Source organism: Mustelus asterias, chromosome 2 (genome assembly GCF_964213995.1).
Source record: "Mustelus asterias chromosome 2, sMusAst1.hap1.1, whole genome shotgun sequence".
Lineage (NCBI taxonomy): Eukaryota > Metazoa > Chordata > Chondrichthyes > Carcharhiniformes > Triakidae > Mustelus > Mustelus asterias.
In genome coordinates, this window is record NC_135802.1 from 11,560,727 (window position 1) to 11,585,933 (window position 25,207).

General features: G+C 47.6%; 1 protein-coding gene across 1 annotated transcript in view; it reads left to right on the plus strand.

The window, feature by feature from the left end:
* LOC144504389 (pituitary adenylate cyclase-activating polypeptide type I receptor-like) overlaps positions 1-25,207 on the plus strand; it is a 213,246-nt gene that overhangs the window by 172,259 nt on the left and 15,780 nt on the right. Inside the window, exon 11 of the mRNA XM_078229618.1 lies at positions 12,365-12,445. Within this exon, the coding sequence (XP_078085744.1) occupies positions 12,365-12,445 (81 nt within the window). The remainder of the gene's footprint in view (positions 1-12,364; positions 12,446-25,207) is intronic.

A 25,207-nucleotide genomic window follows, 5' to 3' on the forward strand; every position in this document is an offset into this window, starting at 1 on the left:
GGTTGGCAGGTCCGTCATATGAGGAGTGACTAAGTCGGTTAGGATTATATTCACTGGAGTTTAGAAGAGTGAGAGGGGATCTCATAGAAACTCATAAAATTCTAACAGGGTTCGACAGGGTAGATTCAGAAAGAATGTTCCCGATGGTGGGGGAGTCCAGAACTAGGGGTCATAGTTTGAGGATAGTTTGACCTTTTAGAACTGAGGTGAGGAGAAATTTCTTCACCCAGAGGGTGGTGAATGCGGAATTCACTACCACAGAATGTAGTTGAGGCCAAAATGTTGTCTGATTTCAAGAAGAAATTGGATATAGCTCTTGGGGCTAAAGGGATCAAGGGATATGGGGGGAAGGGGGGATCGGGTAACTATAGGTCGGTTAGCTTAACTTCTGTAGCAGGGAAAATGCTTGAACCTATCATCAAGGAAGAAATAGCGAGACATCTGGATATAAATTGTCCCATTGGTAAGACGCAGCGTGGGTTCCTGAAGGGAAGGTCATGTTTGACTAATTTGGTGGAATTCTTTGAGAACATTACATGGGGAACCTGTGGATGTGGTGTATCTGGATTTCCAGAAGGCATTTGACAAGGTGCCACACCAAAGACTGCTACATAAGATAAAGGTGCACAGTGTTACGGGTAATGTATTAGCATGGATAGAGGATTGGTTAACTAGCAGAAAGCAAAGAGTGGGGGTAAATGGGTGTTTTTCTGGTTGGCAATCAGTGACTAGTGGTGTGCCTCAGGGATCAGTGTTAGGACCGCAATTGTTTACGATTTGCATAGATGATTTGGAGTTGGGGACCAAGTGTAGTGTGTCAAAATTTGTAGATGACACTAAGATGGGTGGCAGAGCAAAGTGTGCAGAGGACGCTGAAAGTCTGTAAAGGGATATAGATAGTCTAAGTGCATGGGTGAGGGTCTGGCATATGGAGTACAATGTTGGTAAATGTGAGGTTATCCATTTTGGTAGGAATAACAGCAAAATGGACTATTATTTAAATAGTAAAAAATTGCAGCATGCTGCTGTGCAGAGGGACCTGGGTGTCCTTGTGCAGGAATCTCAAGGAGTTGATTTGCAGGTGCAGCAGGTAATTAAGAAGGCAAATGGAATTTTGTCCTTCATTTCTTGAGGGATGGAGTTTAAAAACAGAGAGATTATGTTGCAGCTCTATAAGGTGCTGGTGAGGCCACATCTGGAGTACTGTGTACAGTTTTGGTCTCCTTACTTGAGAAAGGATACACTGGCACTGGAGGGGGTGTAGAGGAGACTCACTAGGTTGATTCTGGAGTTGAGAGGGTTGGCTTATGAGGAGAGACTGAGTAGACTGGGGCCATACTCATTGGAATTCAGAAGAATGAGGGGAGATCTTATAGAAACATATAAGATTATGAAGGGAATAGATAAGATAGAAGCAGGGAAGTTGTTTCCACTGGCGGGTGAAACTAGAACTAGGTGGCACGGTACTAGAACTAGAACTAGAACCAGAACTAGGCGGCACGGTAGCGCAGTGGTTAGCACTGCTGCTTCACAGCTCCAGGGTCCCGGGTTCGATTCCCGGCTTGGGTCACTGTCTGTGTCGAGTTTGCACATTCTCCTCGTGTCTGCGTGGGTTTCCTCCGGATGCTCCGGTTTCCTCCCACAGTCCAAAGATGTGCGGGTTAGGTTGATTGGCCAGGTTAAAAATTGCCCCTGAGATGCGTAGGTTAGAGGGATTAGTGGGTAAACTATGTGGGGGTAGGGCCTGGGTGGGATTGTGGTCGGTGCAGACTCGATGGGCCGAATGGCCTCCTTCTGCACTGTAGGGTTTCTATGATTTCTATGAGGGGGCATAGCCTCAAAATAAGGGGAAGCAGATTTAGGACTGAGTTGAGGAGGAACTTCTTCACACAAAGGGTTGTGAATCTGTGGAATTCCCTGCCCAGTGAAGCAGTTGAGGCTACCTCACTGAATGTTTTTAAGGCAAGGATAGATAAATTTTTGAACAGTAAAGGAATTAAGGGTTATGGTGAGCAGGCGGGTAAGTGGAGCTGAGTCCACAAAAAGGTCAGCCATGATCTTATTGAATGGCGGAGCAGGCTCGAGGGGCCAGATGGCCTACTCCTGCTCCTAGTTCTTATGTTCTTGTGTTTATCAGGATATCGAATTCGATGATCAGCCACGATCATAATGAATGGCGGATTTGACTCAAAGGGCCAAATGGCCAACTCCTGCTTCTAGTTTCTATGTATCTGTGCTTCGTTGGTGGAAAGCGTTTTGTTGATGTACTGAAATTGTGAAAGACGCTGGCTGGGATTTTAAAGTTTTTAAGTTTATTTATTAGTGTCACCAGTCGGCTTATATTAACACTGCAATGAAGTTACTGTGAAAATCCCCCAGTCGCCACACTGCGGTACCTGAGGGAGAATTTATCACAGCCAATGCACCTAACCAGCGCGTCTTTCAGACTGTGGGAGGAAACCGGAGCACCCGGAGGAAACCCACGCAGACACGCGGAGAATGTGCAAACTCCACGCAGACAGTGACCACCAGTAACAGCGCCACCTACAGGATGCTCGGCAACAACTCACCAAGGCTCCTTAGGCAGCACCTTCCAAATCCACGAGCATGTGTGGAGTTTGTGTGGAGTTTGCACGTTCTCCCTGTGTCTGCGTGGGTTTCCTCCCACAGTCCAAAAATGTGTGGGTTAGGTTGATTGGCCATGATAAATTGACCCTAGTATCAGGGGGATTAGCAGGATAAATATGTGGGGTTATGGGAATCGGGTCTGGGTGGGATTGTGGTCGGTGCAGCCTCGATGGCCCGAATGGCCTCCTTCTGCATTGTAGGGATTCTATGATTCTATGAAGAACAGCTTCTTCCCTGCTGCCATCAGACTTTTGAATGGACCGACCTCGCATTAAGTTGATCTTTCTCTACACCCTAGCTATGACTGTATCACTACATTCTGCACTCTGTCCTTTCCTTCTCTATGAACGGTATTTTGTCTGCATAGCGCGCAAGAAACAATACTTTTCACTGTATACTAATACATGTGACAATAAATCAAATCAAATTAAATCACGTACTCTACGATCGGCCTTATTGACAACCTGGTAAATAGGGCTTGAGCCATTGTCTCACCAAGCAAGCTTGGTACTCAAATAGGGTCACATCAAAAGCATCCTGCAAGATAATGGCTACCCTGATAACTTTTTTGTTCGTTCGTGGGACAGGGGTGTCGCTGGGTAGCCAGCATTTATTGCCCATCCCTAATTGCCCTTGAAGTGAGTGGCTCACTCGGTCATTTCAGAGGACAGTTGAGAGTCAACTACATTGCTGTGGCTCTGGAGTCACATGTGGGCCAGACCAGGTAAGGACGGCAGATTTCCTTCCCTAAAGAACCAGATGGGGTTTTTCCGACAATCGACAATGGTTTTATGGTCATCAGTAGATTCTTAATTCCAGATATTTTTTATTGAATTCAAATTCCACCGTCTGCCGTGGTGGGATTCGAACCCAGGTCCCCAGAACATTAGCTGAGTTTCTGGATTAATAGCCTAGCGATAATACCATTCGGCCATCGCCTCCCCCTGGATCAGATCATTTTACGCTGTAGATCATGCAGATTCATGAACAGGCCTATCACTTTCCGGCCTGGAAGGTGTCCTATCTATCTCAGATTACCCTGGGTGGGAAAGGTAGATTTAAACATTTGAGTAACAGGTAAATGTAGCTGTTTCACACTGTTACTCAGCAACAGCGACACGAGTGATAATCGCCACTCATGGGATGCTGCCATCAGGCCAGGAAGACATTCCTCCGCCCATCACACTGATGAGGTCTATGAATGTCAGTGCCAGTGTGATGTTGGTTATAAAAACATAGAAACATGGAAGATAGGAGCAGGAGGAGGCCATTTGGCCCTTCGAGCCTGCTACCCCATTCATCACAATCATGGCTGATCATTCAACTCAATAGCCTAATCCTGTTTCTCCCCAAAACCTTTGATCTCATTCGCCCCAAGTCCTATATCCAGCTGCCTCTTGAATACATTCAATTATATGTAGGCTGTACACCCCCAGTGACTGGCAGATCGAATCAAACAGCTGTAACTTCTGCTGGTCACAGCGGGCAAGGTACAGACCGTACCCCACCACCCATGCTTGTCTCACTCAAAACACAATGTCCAACATTAAGATGCGATCCTGCGATTGGCCAACATTTGCTAAATAATCCTCAGTGTGCGGAGAATTGCTCTGACAACAATTTACAATTATTAGTTAGACTCACAGTGTGGCACACTTGTGTGTACTGGGAGCTGCATATATTAATACACTGGATGCTGTTTTTTGCAGACAGAAAGAACAGGTACACACATTGCGCCGGTTTCAGCTAAACCTAATAAGTGGCAGACATTCGCTGATTCATTCCTCAGGGCAATGCCATGACCAGTCAGTAAGAAGTGGACAGCTCAAAGTGCTCTGCAACCAATGAAGTGTAGTCACTGTTGTAATGTAAGAAACGCACAGCAAATGTGTGCACAGCAAGATCCCACAAAATGCCACACGATAATGAACAGATAATCTGTCCCGGGCGCTATTTGTCGAGAAACGAATATGGTCGGGACTGCCATGAGGCGCTTTACATCCAGATAATGCAAGACCTCTGCCGAACACCTTTCATGATGTGGAGATGCCGGCGTTGGACTGGGGTGGGCACAGTTAGAAGTCTCACAACACCAGGTTAAAGTCCAACAGGTTTATTTGGAATCACGAGCTTTCGGAGCGCTGCTCCTTCATCAGGGGAGTGGGGCAGCATGGTGGCACAATGGTTAGCACGGCTGCCTCACAGCTCCAGGGACTCTGGTTCGATTCCCGGCTTGGGTCACTGTCTGTGCGGAGTCTGCACATTCTCCACGTGTCTGCGTGGGTTTCTTCCGGGTGCTCCGGTTTCCTCCCACAGTCCAAAGATGTGCGGTTTGGGTGGATTGGCCATGCTAAAATTGCCCCTTAGCATCAGGGGGACCAGCTAGGGTAAATGCATGGAGTTGTGGGGATAGGGCCTGGGTGGGATTGTGGTCGGTGCAGACTCGATGGGCCGAATGGTTTCCTTCCGCACTGTAGGATTCTATGAACTCTATAAATAGAACTGTAGCATGCAGAAGGAGGCCATTCAGCCACACTGTACCTGAATAAGCTTTTTCCTGGAGACAGCCAAAAGTAATAGGCAGCCTAGCTCTCTCCCTGTAGCCTTGTATCTTACTGTTAAATGTACACTCTCTGTTTTTAATATTCTTTCTATTGGGCTGCAGCACTTAGGATTGTTTCTGTTGTCTGGCCTTGTGCAAATTTACTGTCACCTTTTGATCTCATACTGGAACTCCCTGTTTATGAAACCCAAAATGGTATTGCATGGAATACTGAGTAAACATCAATCTCAAATGCTGTCGTATGTTTAGTTCTAATTGTTTAATCATGGGAGGGTGTATCTTACGTGGAACTCAAAGCCCGCCAATGCCTCTACTTCCTCAGAAGACTAAAGAAATTTGGAATGTCAGCAACGACTCTCGCCAACTTTTACAGATGCACCATAGAAAGCATCCTTTCCGGTTGTATCACAGCTTGGTATGGCTCCTGCCCTGCCCAAGACCGCAAGGAACTACAAAAGGGTTGTGAATGTAGCCCAGTCCATCACGCAAACCAGCCTCCCGTCCATTGATTCTCTCGACACTTCCCTCTGCCTCAGCCAGCATAATTAAGGACCCCACGCATCCCGGACACTCTCTCTTCCGCCTTCTTCCGTCGGGAAAAAGATACAAAAGTCTGAGGTCACGTACCAACCAACTCAAGAACAGCTTCTTCCCTGCTGCCGTCAGACTTTTGAATGGACTTACCTTGCATTAAGTTGATCTTTCTCTGCACCCTAGCTATGACTCTAACACTACATTCTGCACTCCCTTCCTTCTCTATGAACGGTATGCTTTGTCTGTGTAGCGCACAAGAAACAGTACTTTTCGCTGTATGTTAATACATGTGACAATAATAAATCAAATCAAATCAAATGAAAGGGGAGATGATGAAGTAACAGTGACATCACTAGACTAGCAATACAGAGACCCAGGGTTTGATTTGATTTAATATTATCACATTTATTGGGATAGAATGAAAAGTATTGTTTCTTGCGTGCTATACAGACAAAGCATACCATTCATAGACTCATAGAATCCCTACAGTGCAGAAGGAGGCCATTTGGCCATTGAGCCTACACCGACAACAATCCCACCCAGGCCCTATCCTCGTAACCCCACGTATTTACCCTCTTAGTCCCCCTGACACTAAGGAGCAATTTATCTTGGCCAATCAACCTAACCATGTAGAGTACATGGAGGAGAACGAAAGGAGAGAGTGCAGAATATAGTGCTCCAATCATAGCTAGGGTGTAGAGAAAGATCAACTTAATGCAGGATAAGTCCATTCAAAAGTCTGACAGCAGCAGGGAAGAAGCTGTTCTTGAGTCGGTTGGTACGTGACCTCAGACTTTTGTATCTTTTTCCCGATGGAAGAAGGTGGAAGAGAGAATGTCCGGGGTGCGTGGGGTCCTTGATTATGCTGGCTGCTTTGCCGAGGCAGCAGGAAGTGTAGACAGAGTCAATGGATGGGAGGCTGGTTTGCGTGATGGATTGGGCTACATTCACGACCCTTTGTAGTTACTTGCGGTCTTGGGCAGAGCAAGAGCCATACCAAGCTGTGATACAACCAGAAAGAATGCTTTCTATGGTGCATCGGCAAAAGTTGGTGAAAGTCAAAGTGGACATGCCGAACTTCCTTCAGTCAATGCTCCGAGAACATAGGTTCAAATCCCACCTTGTCCAACAAATTAAAAATTGTATTATTGAATAGAATGTAATGTTGACCATGAAACTATCATCAATTGTCCTTAATCTGCCGTCCTTACCCGGTCTACATGTGACTCCAGAGCCACAGCAATGTGGTTGACTCTTCACAGCTCTCTCAAATGGCCGAGCAAGCCAGTCAGTTCAAGGGCAACTAGGTTTGGGCAACAAATGCTGGCCCAGCCAGCGACACCCACATCCCACGAATGAATAATGTTAGCTTGTGACGAATAATCGATGCATTGAAAGGGGAAGCAGTGGCGTAGTGGTATTGTCATTGGACTAGTAATCCAGAGACCCAGGATAATGCTCTGGAGACCCGGGTTCAAATCCCACCACGGCAGATGGTGAAATTTGAATTGAATTAAAAGTCAAATGATGGCTCGTTGTTGATTGTCACAAAACCTTAGCTGGTTCGCTAATGTCCCTTCGGAAAGGAAATCTGCCGTCCTTACCTGGCCTGGCCTACATGTCTGACAAGGTCCCGCATGACAGATTGGTCAAAAAAGTAATAGGTGGTTTTGTGGCAAACTGGGTAAAAAGTTGGTTTAGTAACAGGAAATAAAGAGTGGATGACTGCCCTTGTGAATGGAAAGCTGTTTCAAGTGGTGTTCCACGGGGCTCAACGCTGAACCCTTGTTTTATACGTTGACCATTTGGACATGAACGTGGGGGACACGGTTGGGAAATTTGCAGATGACACCAAGATTGGCCGAGTAGTGGATAATGTAGAGGATAGCTGCAATCTCCAAAGTGATATAGAGGGGTTGGTGTAGTGAGCGGCAAAGTGGCAGATGGATTTTAACACACTGTGATGTCATTCATTTAGGGAGGTCAAACAGTTATAGGGAGTATACAATAAATGGGAATATACTAAGTAGGGTAGATGAAGTGAGAGATCTTGGTGTACAAGTACACAGGTCCCTAAAGGCAGCAGTTCAACTAGACAAGGTTGTAAATAAGGCATACGGAATGAACTCCTTCATTGGCAGAGGTATAGAATGTAAAAGGAAGGATATAATGTTGGAATTGTATAAAACACTGGTGAGGCCACAACTGGAGTATTGTGTGCAGTTCTGGTCACCACATTACAGGAAGGATGTGATCGCTCTGGAGAGAGCGCAGAGGAGGTTTACTAGAATATTGTCAGGACTAGAAAAGTGTACATACGAGGAGAGATTGGATAGGTTGGCATTATTTTCCTTGGAACAAAGAAGGCTGAAGAGTGACTTGATAGAGGTGCACAAAATTATGAGGGGAAGAGATAGCGTGGATGGGATAAAATTGTTTCCCTTGGTGGAGAATTCCTGAATCAGGGAACATAAATTCAAGATAAGTGGCAGGAAGTATAGAGGGGGCATGAGGAAGAATTTTTTTTTAACTCAGAGGATGGTGGGTGGCTGGAATTTGTTGCCCAGGTTGGTGGTGGAGGCAGAGACCCTAAACTCTTTTAAAATGTACCTGGATCTGCACCTTAAGTGCTGTAAGCTACAGGGCAGTGAGCCGGGTGCAGGAAGGTGGGAATAGAAAGGGTCTTTGGGCTGGCATGGACAAGATGATCTGAGTGGTCTCCTTCTGTGCTGTAAGCTTTCTATAGATCTATGTGAGTCTAGCCGCTCAGTGCAAGGACGATTAGAGATAAATAATGATGGCAGTCATGCCCACACCCCTTGAGTACAAAGAAGAAAAAAGAAAATTACAGCTCAGAAACAGGCCTTTTGGCCCTTCTTGCCTGTGCCGAACCATTTTATGCCTAGTCCCACTGACCTGCACTTGGACCATATCCCTCCACACCCCTCTCATCCATGAACCCGTCCAAGTTTTTCTTGATTTTCCCTATTTCCGGCCTCATCTACCAAGCTGCAAAACAGATCGAGTGGCACTTACCCATCGCCCCAGGACATTGCAAAGGGCTTCACTGCCAGTGAAGCATAGAATCCCTACAGTGCAGAAGGAGGCCATTCAGCCCATCAAGTCTGCACTGACCACAATCCTGCCCAGGCCCTATTCCCGTAACATATTTACCCTATTAATCCCCCTGACACTAAGGTCAATTTATCATGGCCAATCAACCTAACCCGCACATCTTTTGGAGTGTAGGAGGAAACCGTAGCGCCCGGAGGAAAGCCACGCAGACACGGGGAGAACATGCAAACTGCACACAGACAGTGACCCGAGGCCAGAATTGAACCCGGGTCCCTGACGCTGTGAGGCAGCAGTACTAACCACTGTGCCACTGTGCCGTCACTGGTGAAAAGCAGCAAAACACAGCAGCCATTTTGAGCACAGCAAGGCGCCACAAACAGCAATGGGCAGAATCCGTTACTTGTTGACTGAGGGATGATTAGTATTGGCCAGGATACAGGAACACACTGCTTAATCTTCCAGACCTTTTAGAACTGAAGTGAGGAGAAATTTCTTCAACAAGAGGGTGCTGAAAGTGTGGAATTTTTAAAAATTCATTGTCATGGGACATGGGCGTCGCTGGCTGGCCAGCATTTATTGCCCATCCCTAGTTGCCCTTGAGAAGGTGGTGGTGAGCTGCCTTCTTGAATCGCTGCAGTCCATGTTCTGTGGGTTGACCCACAATTCCGTTCGGGAGGGAATTCCAGGATTTTGACCCAGCGACTGCGAAGGAACGGCGATATATTTCCAAGTCAGGATGGTGAGTGGCTTGGAGGGGAACTTGCAGGTGGTGGTGTTCCCATGTATCTGCTGCCCTTGTCCTTCTAGATGGAAGTGGTCGTGGGTTTGGAAGGTGCTGTCTAAGGATCTTTGGTGAATTGCTGCAGTGCATCTTGTAGATAGTACACACTGCTGCTACTGAGCGTCGGTGGTGGAGGGAGTGGATGTTTGTGGATGTGGTGCCAATCAAGCGGGGCTGCTTTGTCCTGGATGGTGTCAAGCTTCTTGAGTGTTGTTGGAGCTGCACCCATCCAGGCAAATGGGGAGTATTCCATCACACTCCTGACTTGTGCCTTGTGGATGGTGAACAGGCTGCCATAAAAAGTAGTTGGGGATAAAATGTTGCCTGATTTCAAGAAGAAATTAGATACAGCTCTTGGGGCTAAAGGGACCAAGGGATATGGGAGGAAGGGGGGGATCAGGATATTGAATTTGATGATCAGCCATGATCATAATGAATGGCGGAGCAGGCATGAAGGGCTGAATGTCCTCATCCTGCTTGTAGTTTCTATGTTTCAAACAGTGCGATGGAATCCTTTACATCCCCCGACTGTTCCTCAGTTTAATATCTCATTTGAAAGGCAGCATCACTGAGAGAATATGTTTATCCGCCATATTTAATGGCAGTTCAGTAGCGCAAGGAGATTTAATGATGGAGGTATTATGAAGGGTCTGTAGACAGGAAGAAACTGGTGTAAGGATCGAGAACCAGAGGACACAGATATAAGGTGATTGGCAAAAGAAGCAACAAAGTCACGAGGAGACTCTTTGTTACCCAGTGAGTGGTTTGGACCTGGAATGCGTGGGCTGGAGGCAGCAGGGTCAACCCTGGTTTGAGAACTGAATCCTTAGCTAAAAACTGCAAGGCCACAGTGGGAAAGGCAGGGAAGTGGGGCTGAATTAATATCCTGCAACTCCCTCCCTAACAGCACTGTGGGTGTACCTACACCACGTGGACTGCAGCCGTTCAAGAAGGCAGCTCACTACCATCTTCTAATGGGCGGCACGGTGGCACAGTGGTTAGCACTGCTGCCTCACAGCACCAGGGACCCCGGTTCGATTCCCAGCTTGGGTGACTGTGCGGAGTCTGCACGTTCTCCCCGTGTCTGCGTGGGTTTTCTCCGGGTGCTCCAGTTTCCTCCCACAGTCTGAAAGATGTGCTGGTTAGGGTGCATTGGCCGTGCTAAATTCTCCCTCAGTGTACCCGAACAGGCGCCGGAGTGTGGCAACGAGGGGATTTTCACAGTAACTTCATTGCTGTGTTAATGTAAGCCTACTTGTGACACTAATAAATAAATAAATTTAAAAACTTCGGAATGGACAACAAATGCTGGCCTAGCCACGATGCCCACATCTCACAAAAGGAAGAGAACCAACAAGGGCCACAATGGCCTCCCTGTGGGAGCTCTCCTTTACTGAGGGGGGAGGGGGTCTAATTGTCAGCAAACGCAAGTTGACTGTTAGGAACAGGCCACGAGGTCACGGTGAGCCTCCATATTACAGGTGGGAGAGGAGCTAGAAAGGGAAAGGAGTGAGAGTAATGCTCACAAGATTTAGAAAGAGGAAGGGCACGGTGGTTAGCACTGCCGCCTCAGAGCGCCAGGGACCCTGGTTCTGTGCAGAGTCCGCACGTTCTCCCCATGTCTGCGTGGGTTTCCTCTGGGTGCTCCGGTTTCCTCCCACACTCCAAAGATGTGCAGGTTAGGTGGATTGGCCATGCTAAATTGCCCCTTAGTGTCCAAAGATGTGTAGGTTGGGGGCTTGGCCAAGCTAAATTGCCCCAAGATATGTAAGTTAGGTGGATTGGCCATGCTAAATTGCCCCTTCATGTCCAAAGATGTGTAGGCTAGGCGGATTTGCCATGCTAAATTACACCTTAGAGTCCCAAGATGTCTATGTTGGGGGATTAGCAGGGTAAATACATGTAAGTTAGGTGCATTGGCCATGCTAAATTGCCCCTTCATGTCCAAAGATGTGTAGGCTAGGCGGATTTGCCATGCTAAATTACACCTTAGAGTCCCAAGATGTCTATGTTGGGGGATTAGCAGGGTAAATACATGTAAGTTAGGTGCATTGGCCATGCTAAATTGCCCCTTCATGTCCAAAGATGTGTAGGCTAGGCGGATTTGCCATGCTAAATTACACCTTTGAGTCCCAAGATGTCTATGTTGGGGGATTAGCAGGGTAAATACATGGGGTTTTGCAAATAGGGCCTGGGTGGAATTGTCGGCTGTGCAGGCGCGATGGGCCGAATGGCCTCCTTCAGCACTGTAGGGATTCTATGGGTGTTGCACATTGGAGCGTGGTGTTGGAAGGGTTTTTTTACAAGCTGATGAATGGAGCCAGATGGCCTCTTCCTCCATGTCCCACAAGCGCTCGAGTGGGACTCGAACTGAGGACCTTGCGGGTCTGGCACAGGAGTGCTACCAACTGAGCCACTTGGGGGCATGGTGAGTAGGCGGAACTCATCGAAATGAAAGGATGTTACCCTTAAAATCCTGACGTGCCTGTGTTGTCCTGTATGCCACCTCTCTAATGCACTGGTTAGACATTGAGATTAAGTGTTTGCGTGTCAGGCAAACGCAGTACTGTACTTCTGACTCATATTGTTTAATTGCTTGTCTGGAAGAACCCCACACGTATATCTTTTATTCTCTCTCCCTCCCCCCTCCCTCTCTCTCTCTCTCTCTCTCTCTCCCGTTTCCATCCATCTTGTTATATATCTTTTCCATTTTTTTTCTCTCCTCTGGCTGGTTCTACCTTCTGTAAAAAAAAAACTGAATCGAAACTTTGTCGTGTTAACAGCTGTGTGCAGAAGTGCTACTGTAAACCTCAAAGAGTTAACCAGCATGTGTGCAAGATGTCAGAGCTATCCACCATTACCCTGTAAGTCAAAGCGAAACCTCCCTCCCACTGAACTGCTGTGTGTTGTGAAAGCATGCGTGGAATATTATTTACCTCTTGGTGTTTCTGGAAGAAATTAATACTCACCTCTTGTCCAGTCAGGATACCGAAAATTTAAAAAAAAGATGGGGCCAGTGGTTGGTGGCCAATTATACAAATAGGCAACAAATGCTGGTCTAGTCCGTAATGCTGTAACCTATCAGCTAGATAGTCAATATCTTTTCCCAAAGGTAGGGGAGTCTAAAACTAGAGGGCACAGGTTTAAGGTGAGAGGGGAGAGATACCAAAGGGTCCAGAGGGGCAATTGTTTCACACAGAGGGTGGAGAGTGTCTGGAACAAGCTGCCAGAGGTAGTAGTAGAGGCGGGTACAATTTTAAAAAGCGTTTAGACAGTGACATGAGTGAGACAGCTATAGAGGGATATGGGTCAAACGTGGGCAATTCAAGTGAGATTCGTGGTTAAAAAAAGGGGCAGCATGGACAAGTTGGGCCGAAGGGCCTGTTTCCATGCTGTAAACCTCTACGACTCTATTCAAAAGGTTAGAATTGTAGGGCATCGTATTAAAACTTTGCTTCTTCATTCTGACAGAGGGAAACTACTTTGTCCAGATAGATTGGGACAATGACTGATTTATCGATGTTTAGACAAAGGATTATTAATTTATACATGGCACTGGAACTCTGTCTCATCAAAACAATAATGTATTTCAGTTGATTAGCTTTGCTGTTTAGTTTGGATTACGGTGCTTGAATTTGTATCTCATTCCAATTGAGTGCTTGACTGTGTTTAGATTTGCAATGTTGACATGTAAGACACCTCCTCCGAAATGCTGGGAAGAGAAAAGAGGCAGCCTGCATTTATATAGCACCCTTTATGACCTCTGGATGTCCCGCAGGCAGAATCATAGAATCCCTACAGTGCAGAAGGAGGCCATTCGACCCATCGTGTGTGCACCGACCACAATCCCACCCAGGCTCTATTCCCGCAACCCCACATATTTACCCTGCTAATCCCCGACACTCAGGGGCAGTTTAGCACAGCCACTCAAACCTAACCCACGCATCTTTGGACTGTTGAAGGAAACATGGGGAGAACGTGCAAACTCCACACAGATAGTGACCCGAGGCCGGAATTCAACCCGGGTCCCTGGCGCTGTGAGGCAGCAGTGCTAACCACAGTGCAGGGCAGTGCTTTGAGTTATTGTTGTCGTGGAAAAACATGCACCCCACCCTCTCCATCACTCAGTGAGATCCACAAAACAGCAATGAAACGTTCAGATAATCTCTGAAAATGCTGGAAAATCTCAGCAGGTCTGGCAGCATCCGTGGAGGGAGAATAGAGCCAACAGCGAAGGGTCACCAGACTCGAAACGTTGGCTCCATTCTCACCTCACAGATGCTGCCAGACCTGCTGAGATTTTCCAGCATTTTCTGTCTTTCTGGATGGCATGGTGGCACTGCTGCCTCACAGCGCCAGGGACCCAGGTTCAATTCCCAGCCTGGGTCACCGTCTGTGTGGAGTCTGCACGTTCTCCCCGTGTCTGCGTGGGTTTCCTCCGGGTGCCCCAGTTTCTTCCCACAGTCTGAAAGACGTGCTGGTTAGGTGCATTGGCCATGCTAAATCCTCCCTCGGTGTACCTGAACAGGCGCCAGAGTGTGGCGACGAGGGGATTTTCACAGTAACTTCGTTGCAGTGTTAATGTAAGCCTACTTGTGACACTAGTACATAAACTTTAAACTTTTAACTTTGGTTTCAGGTTCCAGCATCCACAGTATTTTGCTTTGATCTTAGTTCAGGTAATCTCTCTTAGCAGCAGTTGCCGAGGGCCAGATGTTGGTTTGGAAACTGGGACGAACTCCTCGAAATCTCTATAACACAGAGGGGTGGGTTCCCTCACACCCAGCTGGGTCCTTGGGTACCTCCAGGACCGTGGCACTCCTGCAGCACTGCACTGGATGTGTCAACCTCCATGACCCTGGAGTTTGAACCAATGACCTTGCAATTGGAAGGCAAAGAGAATTACCGCAGCGCCATTTACAGTGGCAAACCTTGTCTGAAATGTTTAAGTTTTATTTATTAGTGCCACAGGATTGCACAGTGATTAGCACTGCTGCCTCACAGTGCCAGGGACCCGGGTTCAATTCCAGCCTCGGATGACTGTCTGTGTGGAGTCTGCACATTCTCCCCGTGTCTGCGTGGGTTTCCTCCGGGTGCTCCGGTTTCCTCCCACAGTCCAAAGACCTGCTGGTTGGGTGCGTTTGCCATGCTAAATTACTCCTTAGTGTCGGGGGACTACTAGGATAAATATGTGGGGTTACGGGATAGGGCCTGGGTGGGATTGTTGTTGGTGCAGAATCGATGGGCCCAATGGCCTCCTTCTGCACTGTAGGGATTCTATGATTCTAAGTAGGCTTACTGCAATGAAGTTACTGTGAAAGTCCCCCAGTCGCCACACTCCGGCGCCTGTTCGGGTACACTGAGGGAGAATTTAGCATGGTCAATGCACCTAGCAACACGTCTTTCGGACTGTGGGAGGAAACCGGAGCATCGAATGGAAATCCATGCAGACACGGGGAGAACGTGCAAACTCCACACAGACAGTGACCCAAGCCGGGAATCGAACCCAGGTCCCTGGCTCTGTGAGGCAGCAGTGCTAACCACCGTGCCGCCCTGTACACTAATTTTAAGTGATTAGTATATGTGAACACCTAAATCTCTTTGCTTCTCCACAAGCTTCCCATCAGTCCAAAGATGTGCGGGTTAGGTTGATTGGCCATGCTAAAGTTGCCCCTTAGTGTCCTGAGATGCGTAGGTTAGGGGGATTAGTGGATAAATGTGTAGGGATATGGGGGTAGGGCCTGGGTGGGATTGTGGTCGGTACAGACTCGATGGGCCCAATAGCCTCTTTCTGCACTGTAGGGTTTCTATGATTCTATGATTTTATGATCTCTCATCATTGAAAAAATGTCCTACGTTGTCTTTCCCTCACGCCCAAAGTTGATAGCCTCACGGTGGTTCAGATGGACGATAGATTTACCGACTGACTTAACCCTGTCCGTGGCCCCTTTGTAACGTCCTGCTCCCAAGTGACTTGGTTCCGAACTTAATGTTATCTGTTAACCTGGCATACAATACCCCACACCTTCATCCAAGTCACGTATGATAAGGATTTGGTCAGACCAATTGAGAATATTATGAGTAATTTTAGGCCCCGTGCTGGCCTTGGAGAGGGTCCAGAGGAGGTTCACGAGAATGATCCTGGGAATGAAAAGCTTGATGCTTGAGGAGCGTTTGAGGACTCTGGGTCTGTACCCGATGGAGTTTAGAAGGATGAGGGGGGATCTCATTGAAACTTACAGAATACTGAGAGGCCTGGATAGAGTGGACATGGGGAAGATGTTTCCATTAGTGGGAGAGACTGGGATCCGAGGGAACAGCCTCAGAGTAAAGGGACTTTCAGAACTTAGGCTGTAGGAAACTGAAAGTGAAGGGACTTAAATCAGGGCTGCTTGAGAGGCAAAACTGAGAGAGTGCAGATATCCTGGAGGATCGTAGGGCTGGAGGCATTTCCAGAGAAAGGCGAGGTCGCAGAGGGATTCGAGACCAAGAACTGAAATTCTAAAATTGAGCTCTTGCTTGAAGTGAGAGCCAACACAAGTCAGCGAGCACGAGGGGTGATCTGTGGGCAGGACGATTTGGGCAGCAGAGTTTTGGATGACCTCAGGTTCACGGAGGGTATATTACCGAGGCCAGCCAGCAACGTGTTGGAATGGTCAAGTCTAGAGATGACAGAGGCAGGAATGAAGGTTTGAGCAGCAGAGATTGGTCGAGAGTTGTTACCCTCCATGTTTTAGTGCTTTGCAAATGATCTTCTGTGCAGTACCTGATCAGCTGCCTCCGGGGAGTCCATATCAAGAACCTCCTTAGCCAATCCTCTATGCACAATGGGAATGATTAACTAGGATGCCACCGGGATTTGATAGTTTGAGTTATAAGGACAGGCTGGACAGACTGGGATTTTTTTCTCTGGAGCGCAGGAGGCTGAGGGGTGATCTTATAGAGATCTATAAAATAATGAGGGGCACAGATCAGCTAGATAGTCAATATCTTTTCCCAAAGTAGGGGAGTCTAAAACTAGAGGGCATAGGTTTAAGCTGAGAGGGGAGAAATACAAAAGGGTCCAGAAGAACATTCTTTTCACTCAGAGGGTGGCGTGTGGCTGGACGAGCTGCCAGAGGCAGTAGTAGAGGCGGGCAGAATTTTATCTTTTAAAAAGCATTTAGACAGTTACGTGGGTAAGATGGGTATAGAGGGATATGGGCCAAACGTGGGCAATCAGGACTGGCTTAATGGTAAAAACCGGGCAGCATGGACAAGTTGGGCCGAAGGGCCTGTTTCCATGCTGTAGTAAGAAGTCTCACAATACCAGGTTAAAGTCCAACAGGTTTATTTGGAATCACGCGCTTTCGGAGCGCTGCCCCTTCATCAGGGGATTGGAGAGGTAGGTTTCACAAACACAGCATATATAGACAGAGACACAATTGCAAGATAATGGTTGGAATGCGAGTCTTTACTGACAGAGCAAGTGGAGAGAGGGATAACCACAGGTTAAAGAGGTGTGATTTGTCTCAATCCAGGACAGTTAGTCGGACTTTGCAAGTCCAGGCCAAAAGGTGGGGGTTACATGTAGTGTGACATGGACCCAAGATCCCGGTTGAGGTGCTCCTCATGCATGCGGAACTTGGCTATCATTTTCTGCTCGGCTATTCATCCATGCTGTAAACCTCTATGACTTCCTCAAAGAATTTCCACTTGTTGGTCAGTCACGACCACCCCTTTAGACACCAACGTTGAGTGACTTTGACCAGCTAATACTTATCCAAGTGCTCAGTCCCTCTGCCCCTTTCCACAATTGATATTCAACTGACGGTTTCCTCCCCCTTCTGAAGTTATGGAAAAGCTTTCATAGAAACATAGAAGATAGGAGCAGGAGGAGGCCATTCGGCCCTTCGAGCCTGCTCCGCCATTCATCACGATCATGGCTGATCATCCAACTCAATAGCCTAATCCTGCTTTCTCCCCATAACCTTTGATCCCATTCGCCCCAAGTGCTATATCCAGCCGCTTCTTGAATACATTCAGTGTTTTGGCATCAACTACTTCCTGTGGTAATGAATTCCACAGGTTCACCACTCTTTGAGTGAAGAAATGTCTCCTCATCTCCGTCCTAAATGGTCTACCCCGAATCCTCAGACTGTGACCCCTGGTTCTGGACTCTCCCACCATCGGGAACATCCTCCCTGCATCAACCCTGTCTAGTCCTGTTAGAATTTTCTATGCGATCCCCCCTCATTTGTCTGAACTCCAGTCTGAATGCTAACCTAGTCAATCTCTCCTCAGTTTCCAATTTCGCCAGTTTGCATGGGTTTCCTCCGGGTGCTCCGGTTTCCTCCCACATTCTGACAGGCGTGCTGGTTAGGTGCATCGACCATGCTAAATTCTCCCTCAGTGTAACCCGAACAGGCGCCGGAGTGTGGCGATCAGGGGATTTTCACAGTAATTTCATTGCAGTGTTAATGTAAGCCTACTTGTGACACTAATAAATAAATTTTAAACTCTATAGCATACGAAACCAGATGTTCGTCTACTAACGGTGTGTCAGTTTATTATTACAGGGGGGTTGATTACCAAATTTACAGCCAGTTTTGGATTCAATCCACCAGTCCATGTCAGTGTTTATTCTGTATTTGAGCCTCCCACTCTCTTTCCTCATCTAAGTCCACCATTGTAACTTCTATTCCCTTCTCCCTCATAAGCTTGTCTTTGCCTTAAATATGTCTACACAATTCACTTCCACCATTCCCTATGACTCACCTGATGAAGGAGCAGCACTCCGAACGCTCGTGATTCCAAATAAACCTGTTGGGCTTTAACCTGGTGTTGTGAGACTTCTTACTGTGTTTACCCCAGTCCAACGCCGGCACCTCCACCTCATTCCCTCTGTGAATTCCACATTCTCACCACTCTTTACGACAGTAAATTTTAAGGGGCGTCTGGATAAATACATGGATAGGATGGGAATAGAGGGATATGGTCCCCGGAAGGGGAGGGGGTTTTAGTTCAGTCGGGTAGCATGGTCGGTGCAGGCTTGGAGGGCCGAAGGGTCTGTTCCTGTGCGGTAACTTTCTTTGTTCTTTGTTCTCTTTGTTATTTGGGTAACGAGGGTTCTCCTCAATTCCCGATTGGATTTCTCGGTGACTATCCTATCGGGTTCGATTCCCGGCTTGGGTCACTGTCTGTGTGGAGTTTGCACGTTCTCACCGTGTCTGCGTGGGTTTCCTCCGGGTGCTCCGGTTTCCTCCCACAGTCCAAAGATTGGCTGGTGAGGTTGATTGGCCATGACTAAATTGACCCTAGTGTCAGGGGGGTTAGTGGGGTAAATGTGTGGGGTTACAGGAATAGGGCCTGGGTGGGATTGTGGTTGGTGCAGACTCGATGGGCCGAATGCACTGTAGGGATTCTGTAGTTTTGTCCCTGCTCTGATCTTTCACCGACTCTAATCTTCGAGTGCGTCTGAAAATACAATTGTTCAAAAGTCCCACATCCCACAATAGTGTGCTGCATCGATGGATGCAGAGGTAGGATTGAAGAAACCTCTTAAAGGATGAGAGGAGAGAGAGGCAGAGAGGTTTAGTGGAGTGTTCCCCCAGCGTCTGACCCAGGAGACTGAAGGAACAACCACCAATGGTAGAGGGAAGGAAATCTGGGAAGGAGGGAGATGGAGGAGCGTTAGGGTAGGATTGTGGGTCCAGGGGTGATTACAGAGATGGGGAGTGGCACAGTAGGGCAGAATGGTGGCACAATGGTTAGTGCTGCTGCCTCTCAGCACCAGGGACCCGGGTTCGATTCCTGGCTTGGGTCATTGTCTGTGTGCAGTTTGCATGCTCTCCCCGTGTCTGCGTGGGTTTCCTCCGGGTGCTCCAGTTTCCTCCCATAGTCCAAAGATGTGTCGGTTAGGTGGGGGTTAGAAGGTGAGGAATAGGCTGCCGTCTGCAGTGAATTCAATATTAGCTGCTAGGGGAGACAGCGAAGGAGGATGTGAGTTTATTGAAATAAATATAAGGTTTTGTGGGAAAGGAAATCAGTTTCGACAGAGTCATTTTTGGGCAAAAATGTTAATGGTGTTACTATCACTCCCCATCTCTGTAATCCTACCCTAACGCTCCTCCATCTCCCTCCTTCCCAGATTTCCATCCCTCCACCATTTGTGGTTGTTCCTTCAGTCTCCTGGGTTAGAAGCTGGGGGAACACTCCACTAAACCTCTCTGCCCCTCTCTCCTCTCATCCTTTAAGAGGCTTCTTCAATCCTACCTCTGCCCAAACCAACAGACAATCCACTGGGGGAAAGTGGATTCATTCATGGCTTCTAAAGGATCCAGCAAGAGTCTGTGCGGAGTCTGCACGTTCTCCCCGTGTCTGCGTGGGTTTCCTCCGGGTGCTCCGGTTTCCTCCCACAGTCCGAAAGATGTGTGGGTTAGGTGGATTGGCCATGCTAAATTGCCCCTTAGTGTCAGGGGGATGAGCAGGGTAAAGATGTGGGGTTATGGGGATAGGGCCTGGGTGGGATTGTGGTCAGTGCAGATTTATTCATTAGTCACAAGTAAGGCTTACATTAACACTGCAATGAAGTTACTGTGAAATCTGGTTATTGACCAGATGCTGAATTGGACTAGCCATATAAACACAGTGGCTACAAGAGCAAGTCAGGCACTAGGAATCCTGCACCTCCTGACTCCCCAAAGCCCGTCCACCACCTACAAGGCACAAGTCAGGAGTGTGATGGAATACTCCCCACTTGCCTGGATGGGTGCAGCTCCAACAACACTCAAGACAATCTGGGATAAAGCTGCCCGCTTGATTGGCATCCAATTCACCACCTTCAGCATTCGCTCTCTCCACAACCGGTGCACAATGTGTACCATCTACAAGATGCACTGCAGCAACTCAACAAGGCTTCTTTGACAGCACCTTCCAGACCTGTGGCCTATATCACCGAGAAGGACAAGAACAGCAGATGCATGGGAACAAGCTAAGAGCACCTCCAATCCTCTCACTGTCCTGACTTGGGAATATATCGCCATTCCTTCACTGTCACTTGGTCAAAATCCTGGAACTTCCTCCCTAACAGCACTGTAGATGTACCTACACCAGATGGACTGCAGCAGCTCAATGTTTCAAGGGCTATTAGGGATGGGCAATAAACGCTGGCCTATCCAAAGAATGAATAAAATTGACTCCCCCAGGCTCCCTTGTCTGGTCCCTCTCCTTCTAGCTCCCATGAACTCAGCCTAAACTCACACCAGATCCCCATTTTCCCATCCCCTCCGTGCTCGCTGACTTACATTAGCTCCTGGTCAGGCAACACCTCAGTTTTAAATCTTTCATCCCCATTTTCAAATCCTTTCATAGAATCCCTACAGAAGAAGGAGGCCATTCAGCCCATTGAGCCCGCACCGACCACAATCCCACCCAGCCCCTATCCCTGTAGCCACATGTATTTACCCTGCTAATCTCCCTGACACTAAGGGGCAATTTATCATGGTCAATCAACCTAACCGACACATCTTTGGACTGTGGGAGGAAACTGGAGCACCTGGAGGAAACCCACGCAGACACGGGGAGAGCATGCAAACTGCACACAGACAATGACCCAAGCCAGGAATTGAACCCGGGTCCCTGGTGCTGAGAGGCAGCAGTGCTAACCATTGTGCCACCATGCTGCCCTACTGTGCCACTCCCCATCTCTGTAATCACCTCTGGACCCACAATCCTACCCTAACGTTCCTCCATCTCCCTCCTTCCCAGATTTCCTTCCCTCTACCATTGTTGGTTGTTCCTTCAGTCTCCTGGGTTAGAAGCTGGGGGAATACTCCACTAAACCTCTCTGCCTCTCTCTCCTCTCATCCTTTAAGAGGTTTCTTCAATCCTACCTCTGCCCAAACCAATCTTTGGCTTGATGTCAACTTTGGTCTGATCGTGCTCCTGTGGAGTGCCCTGAGTTGGTTTGCGATGTCAGAGGCGCTATGCAAATGAACGTTGTTGCGTTGTTACCATCATTGGATAGTTTTGGATTGCCGCTCAGAAGTTCCGCCCTCGTATTCTTGCAGAACGTTTGCTAATATTGCAGAATAATGTTCTTACTGAAAAATGCAATATTGGGCCTTCCTGTATTTCCCAATCTGGGACTGGAACTTGGGTGGTTTGTGACAATACTGCAATGAATCTTATTCCATTCACCAAAGAGTTCATAGAATCCCTACAGTGCCGAAGGAGGCCCATCGAGGCTGCACCGACCACAATCCCACCCAGGCCCTATCCTCATAACCCCATTGCATTTACTCCAGCAAGTCCCCCTGACACTATTGGGCAATTTAGCCAATCCACCTAATGCGCACATCTTTAGACTGTGGGAGGTAACCGGAGCACCCGGAGGAAACCCACGCAGACACGGGGACAACGTGCAAACTCCACACAGACAGTGACCCAAGCCGGGAATCGAACCTGGGTCCCTGGTGCTGTGAGGCAGCAGTGCTAACCACTGTGCCACCGTGCTGTCCACGTTGCTCAGCTTTGTCCTGTGATGAATGTTAAGGGTGGGGATTGTTTTAGCTGATGCCTCAGGGTGGTATATTCACCTAAACCTGTTCATTTCTTAACCGTGGTTGTTTTTTCTTCACTGCTAATAAAGGCCCAAGACTCATCCCTGATCAGGCTGAATGACAGAGCGGGCCTAATGGCCTAACCCTGCTCCTATTTTGGAAGGTGAACATGTCTGACTGTGGTTTCAGATTCAACTCTGATGAATTAAACTCAAAGCACAATGCTCACTTAGGAACATAGGAACAGGAGTAGGCCTTTCAGCCCATCGAGCCTTTTCCACCCTTCAGTAAGATCACGGCTGATCTGTGGCCTAACTCCATATACCCACCTTTGGCCCATATCCCTTAATATGGAGATGCCAGCATTGGACTGGGGTGAGCACAGCAAGAAGTCTTACAACACTAGGTTAAAATCCAACAGGGTTATTTGGACTCACGAGCTTTCAAAGCGCTGCCCCTTCGTCGGATGAGTGAGTCACCAGCTTGCCCATTCCACTCACCTGATGAAGGAGCAGCGCTCTGAAAGCTCGTGCTACCATATAAACCTGTTGGACTTTAACCTGGTGTTGTGAAGCTCCTTCCATATCCGTTAATATCTTTGCTTGACAAAAATTTATCTATCTCAGAGTTAAAGATGGTAACTGATCTGGTATTAACTGCCATTTTTGGAAGAGAGTTCTAATCCTCTAGCACCCTTTGTGTGTAGAAGTGCTTCCTGACATCGCTCCTAAATGGTCTGGTCCCCGAGTTCTAGAATCTTCAACCAGTAGACATAGTTTATCTTTATCTACCCTGTCTTTTCCTGTTGGTATCTTGAAGTCTTCAATCAGATCACCCCTTACCCTTTGAAATTCTAAAGAAAAAGGGCCTAATTTATACAATCTCTCCTCTTAACTTAACCCCTGAAGTCCAGGCATCATTCTTGTAAACCCACGCTGCACTCCCTCCAAGGCCAACATACCCTTCCGATGGTGTGATGCCCAGACCTGCTCACCGTGTGTGAAGTGGGGTCTAACCAGGGTTTCGTATAGCCAAGGCATAACATGTGTCCTGATACTCCGGTCCTCCAGATGTAAAGGCCAGCATTGCATTAGCCCTTTTTGATTATTTTCTGCACCTGTTAACGGTATTTTAAAGATCTATGCGCCTGGATCCCAAGTCCCTTTGGATATCCACTATATTTAACATCATTCCATCTTGAAAGTACACTGATCTATCCATTCTCGGTCCAAAATGGATAACCTCAAACTTGCTTACATTGAAATCCATCTGCCCATTCACTGAGTCTCTCAATATCCCTTTGCTGTGATCTACACTGCCTACAATGCTGCCTGATCTACACTGCCTACAATGCTGCCTGACCTTGTGACATCAGCAAATGTAGATTTATGACTTTCTGTGCCATTATCCAAGTTGTTAATAAATAATGTGAAAATTTGAGGCCCTAACACAGATCCCTGAGGGACACCACAGTCACATCTCGCCAATGTGTGTATCTACCCATTATCCCTACTTTCTGTTGCCCGCCGCTCAGCCAGTTCCCCAGCCATGTCAGCAATTTGCCCTCAATTCTTTGGGCCTCTATCTTAGTCGACAGCCTCTTATGTTGGACTTTTAATAACGCCCTTCTGGAAGTCCATATAAACAACGTCCTTAGCCATTCCCCTGTCCACTACCTTGGTCACCTCCTCAAAAGATTCAATGAGGTTTGTTAGACATGACCTACCTGTCATGAATCCAAGCTGGCTCTCTCTGACTAACTGGAAATTTTCAAGGTGTTCAGTTACCCTAGTCTTGAGTATAGACTCCAATAATTTCCCACATCACAGATGTTAGACTAACCGCTCTGTAATTCCCAGATTTTCCTTCTTCACCCTTCTTGAAAAGTGGAATGAAATGAGCAATTTTCCAATCCAGAGGGACAACTCCTGAATCCAAAGGACTCTGAAAGATTATAGTTAGGGCAACTGCATTGTGCTCCCCTACTTTCTTTAACAGAGAAACATACATAGGAACATAGAAACTAGAAGCAGGATTAGGCCATTCGGCCCTTTGAGCCTGCTCCGCCAATCATCTTGATCGTGGCTGATCATCAAATTCAATGTCCTGATCCCCCCTTCCTCCCATATCCCTCGATCCCTTTAGCCCCAAGCGCTATATCTAATTTCTTTTTGAAATCACACCATGTTTTGGCCTGAACTATATTCTGTGGTAGTGAATTCCACACATCACCACCCTCTGGGTGAAGAAATTTCTCCTCACCTCTAAAAGGTTTATCCCTTATCCTCAAACTATGACCCCTAGTTCTGGACTCCCCCACCATTGGGAACATTCTTTCTGAATCTGCCCTGTCTAACCCTGTTAGAATTTTATAAGTTTCTATGAGATCCCCTCTCACTCTTCTAAATTCCAGTGAATATAATCCTAACCGACTTAGTCTCTCCTCATATGACAGACCTGCCATCCCAGGAATCAGCCTGGTAAACCTTCGCTGTACTCCCTCTATAGCAAGGACATCCTTCCTCAGATAAGGACACCAAAACTGCACACAATACTCCAGGTGTGGCCTCACCAACGCCCTATACAATTGCAGCAAAATATCCCTATTCCTAAACTCAAATCCTCTCGCTATGAAGGCCAACATACCATTTGCCTTCCTTGCTGCCTGCTGTACCTGCGCGCTTACTTTCAGCAACTGATGCACGAGGACACCAAGGTCTCGCTGAGTATCCAGCTCTCAATTTACATCCATTCAAGTAATAATCTGTCTTCCTATTATTGCTACCAAAGTGGATAACCTCACATTTATCCACATTATACTGCATCTGCCATGCAGATCCCACACACTCCGCCTGTCCAAATCACGGTGAAGCATCTCTGCACCGACCTTTGACTGGTGTGTCAAATTGTCTGTTCTGCTGACAAGGATTCCCGCTCGCAGGTGGGAGCGGAAAATCATGGCCATGGCCATTGGTGTGGGGGGGGGGGGGGGGGGGGGGGGGGGGGGGAGGAGAGCATAGGAAACTCAAAGACGCTTCTGAGCAGCCAAGTTTCAGTGGTGGCAATGCTTCAATTCTGAGTCAG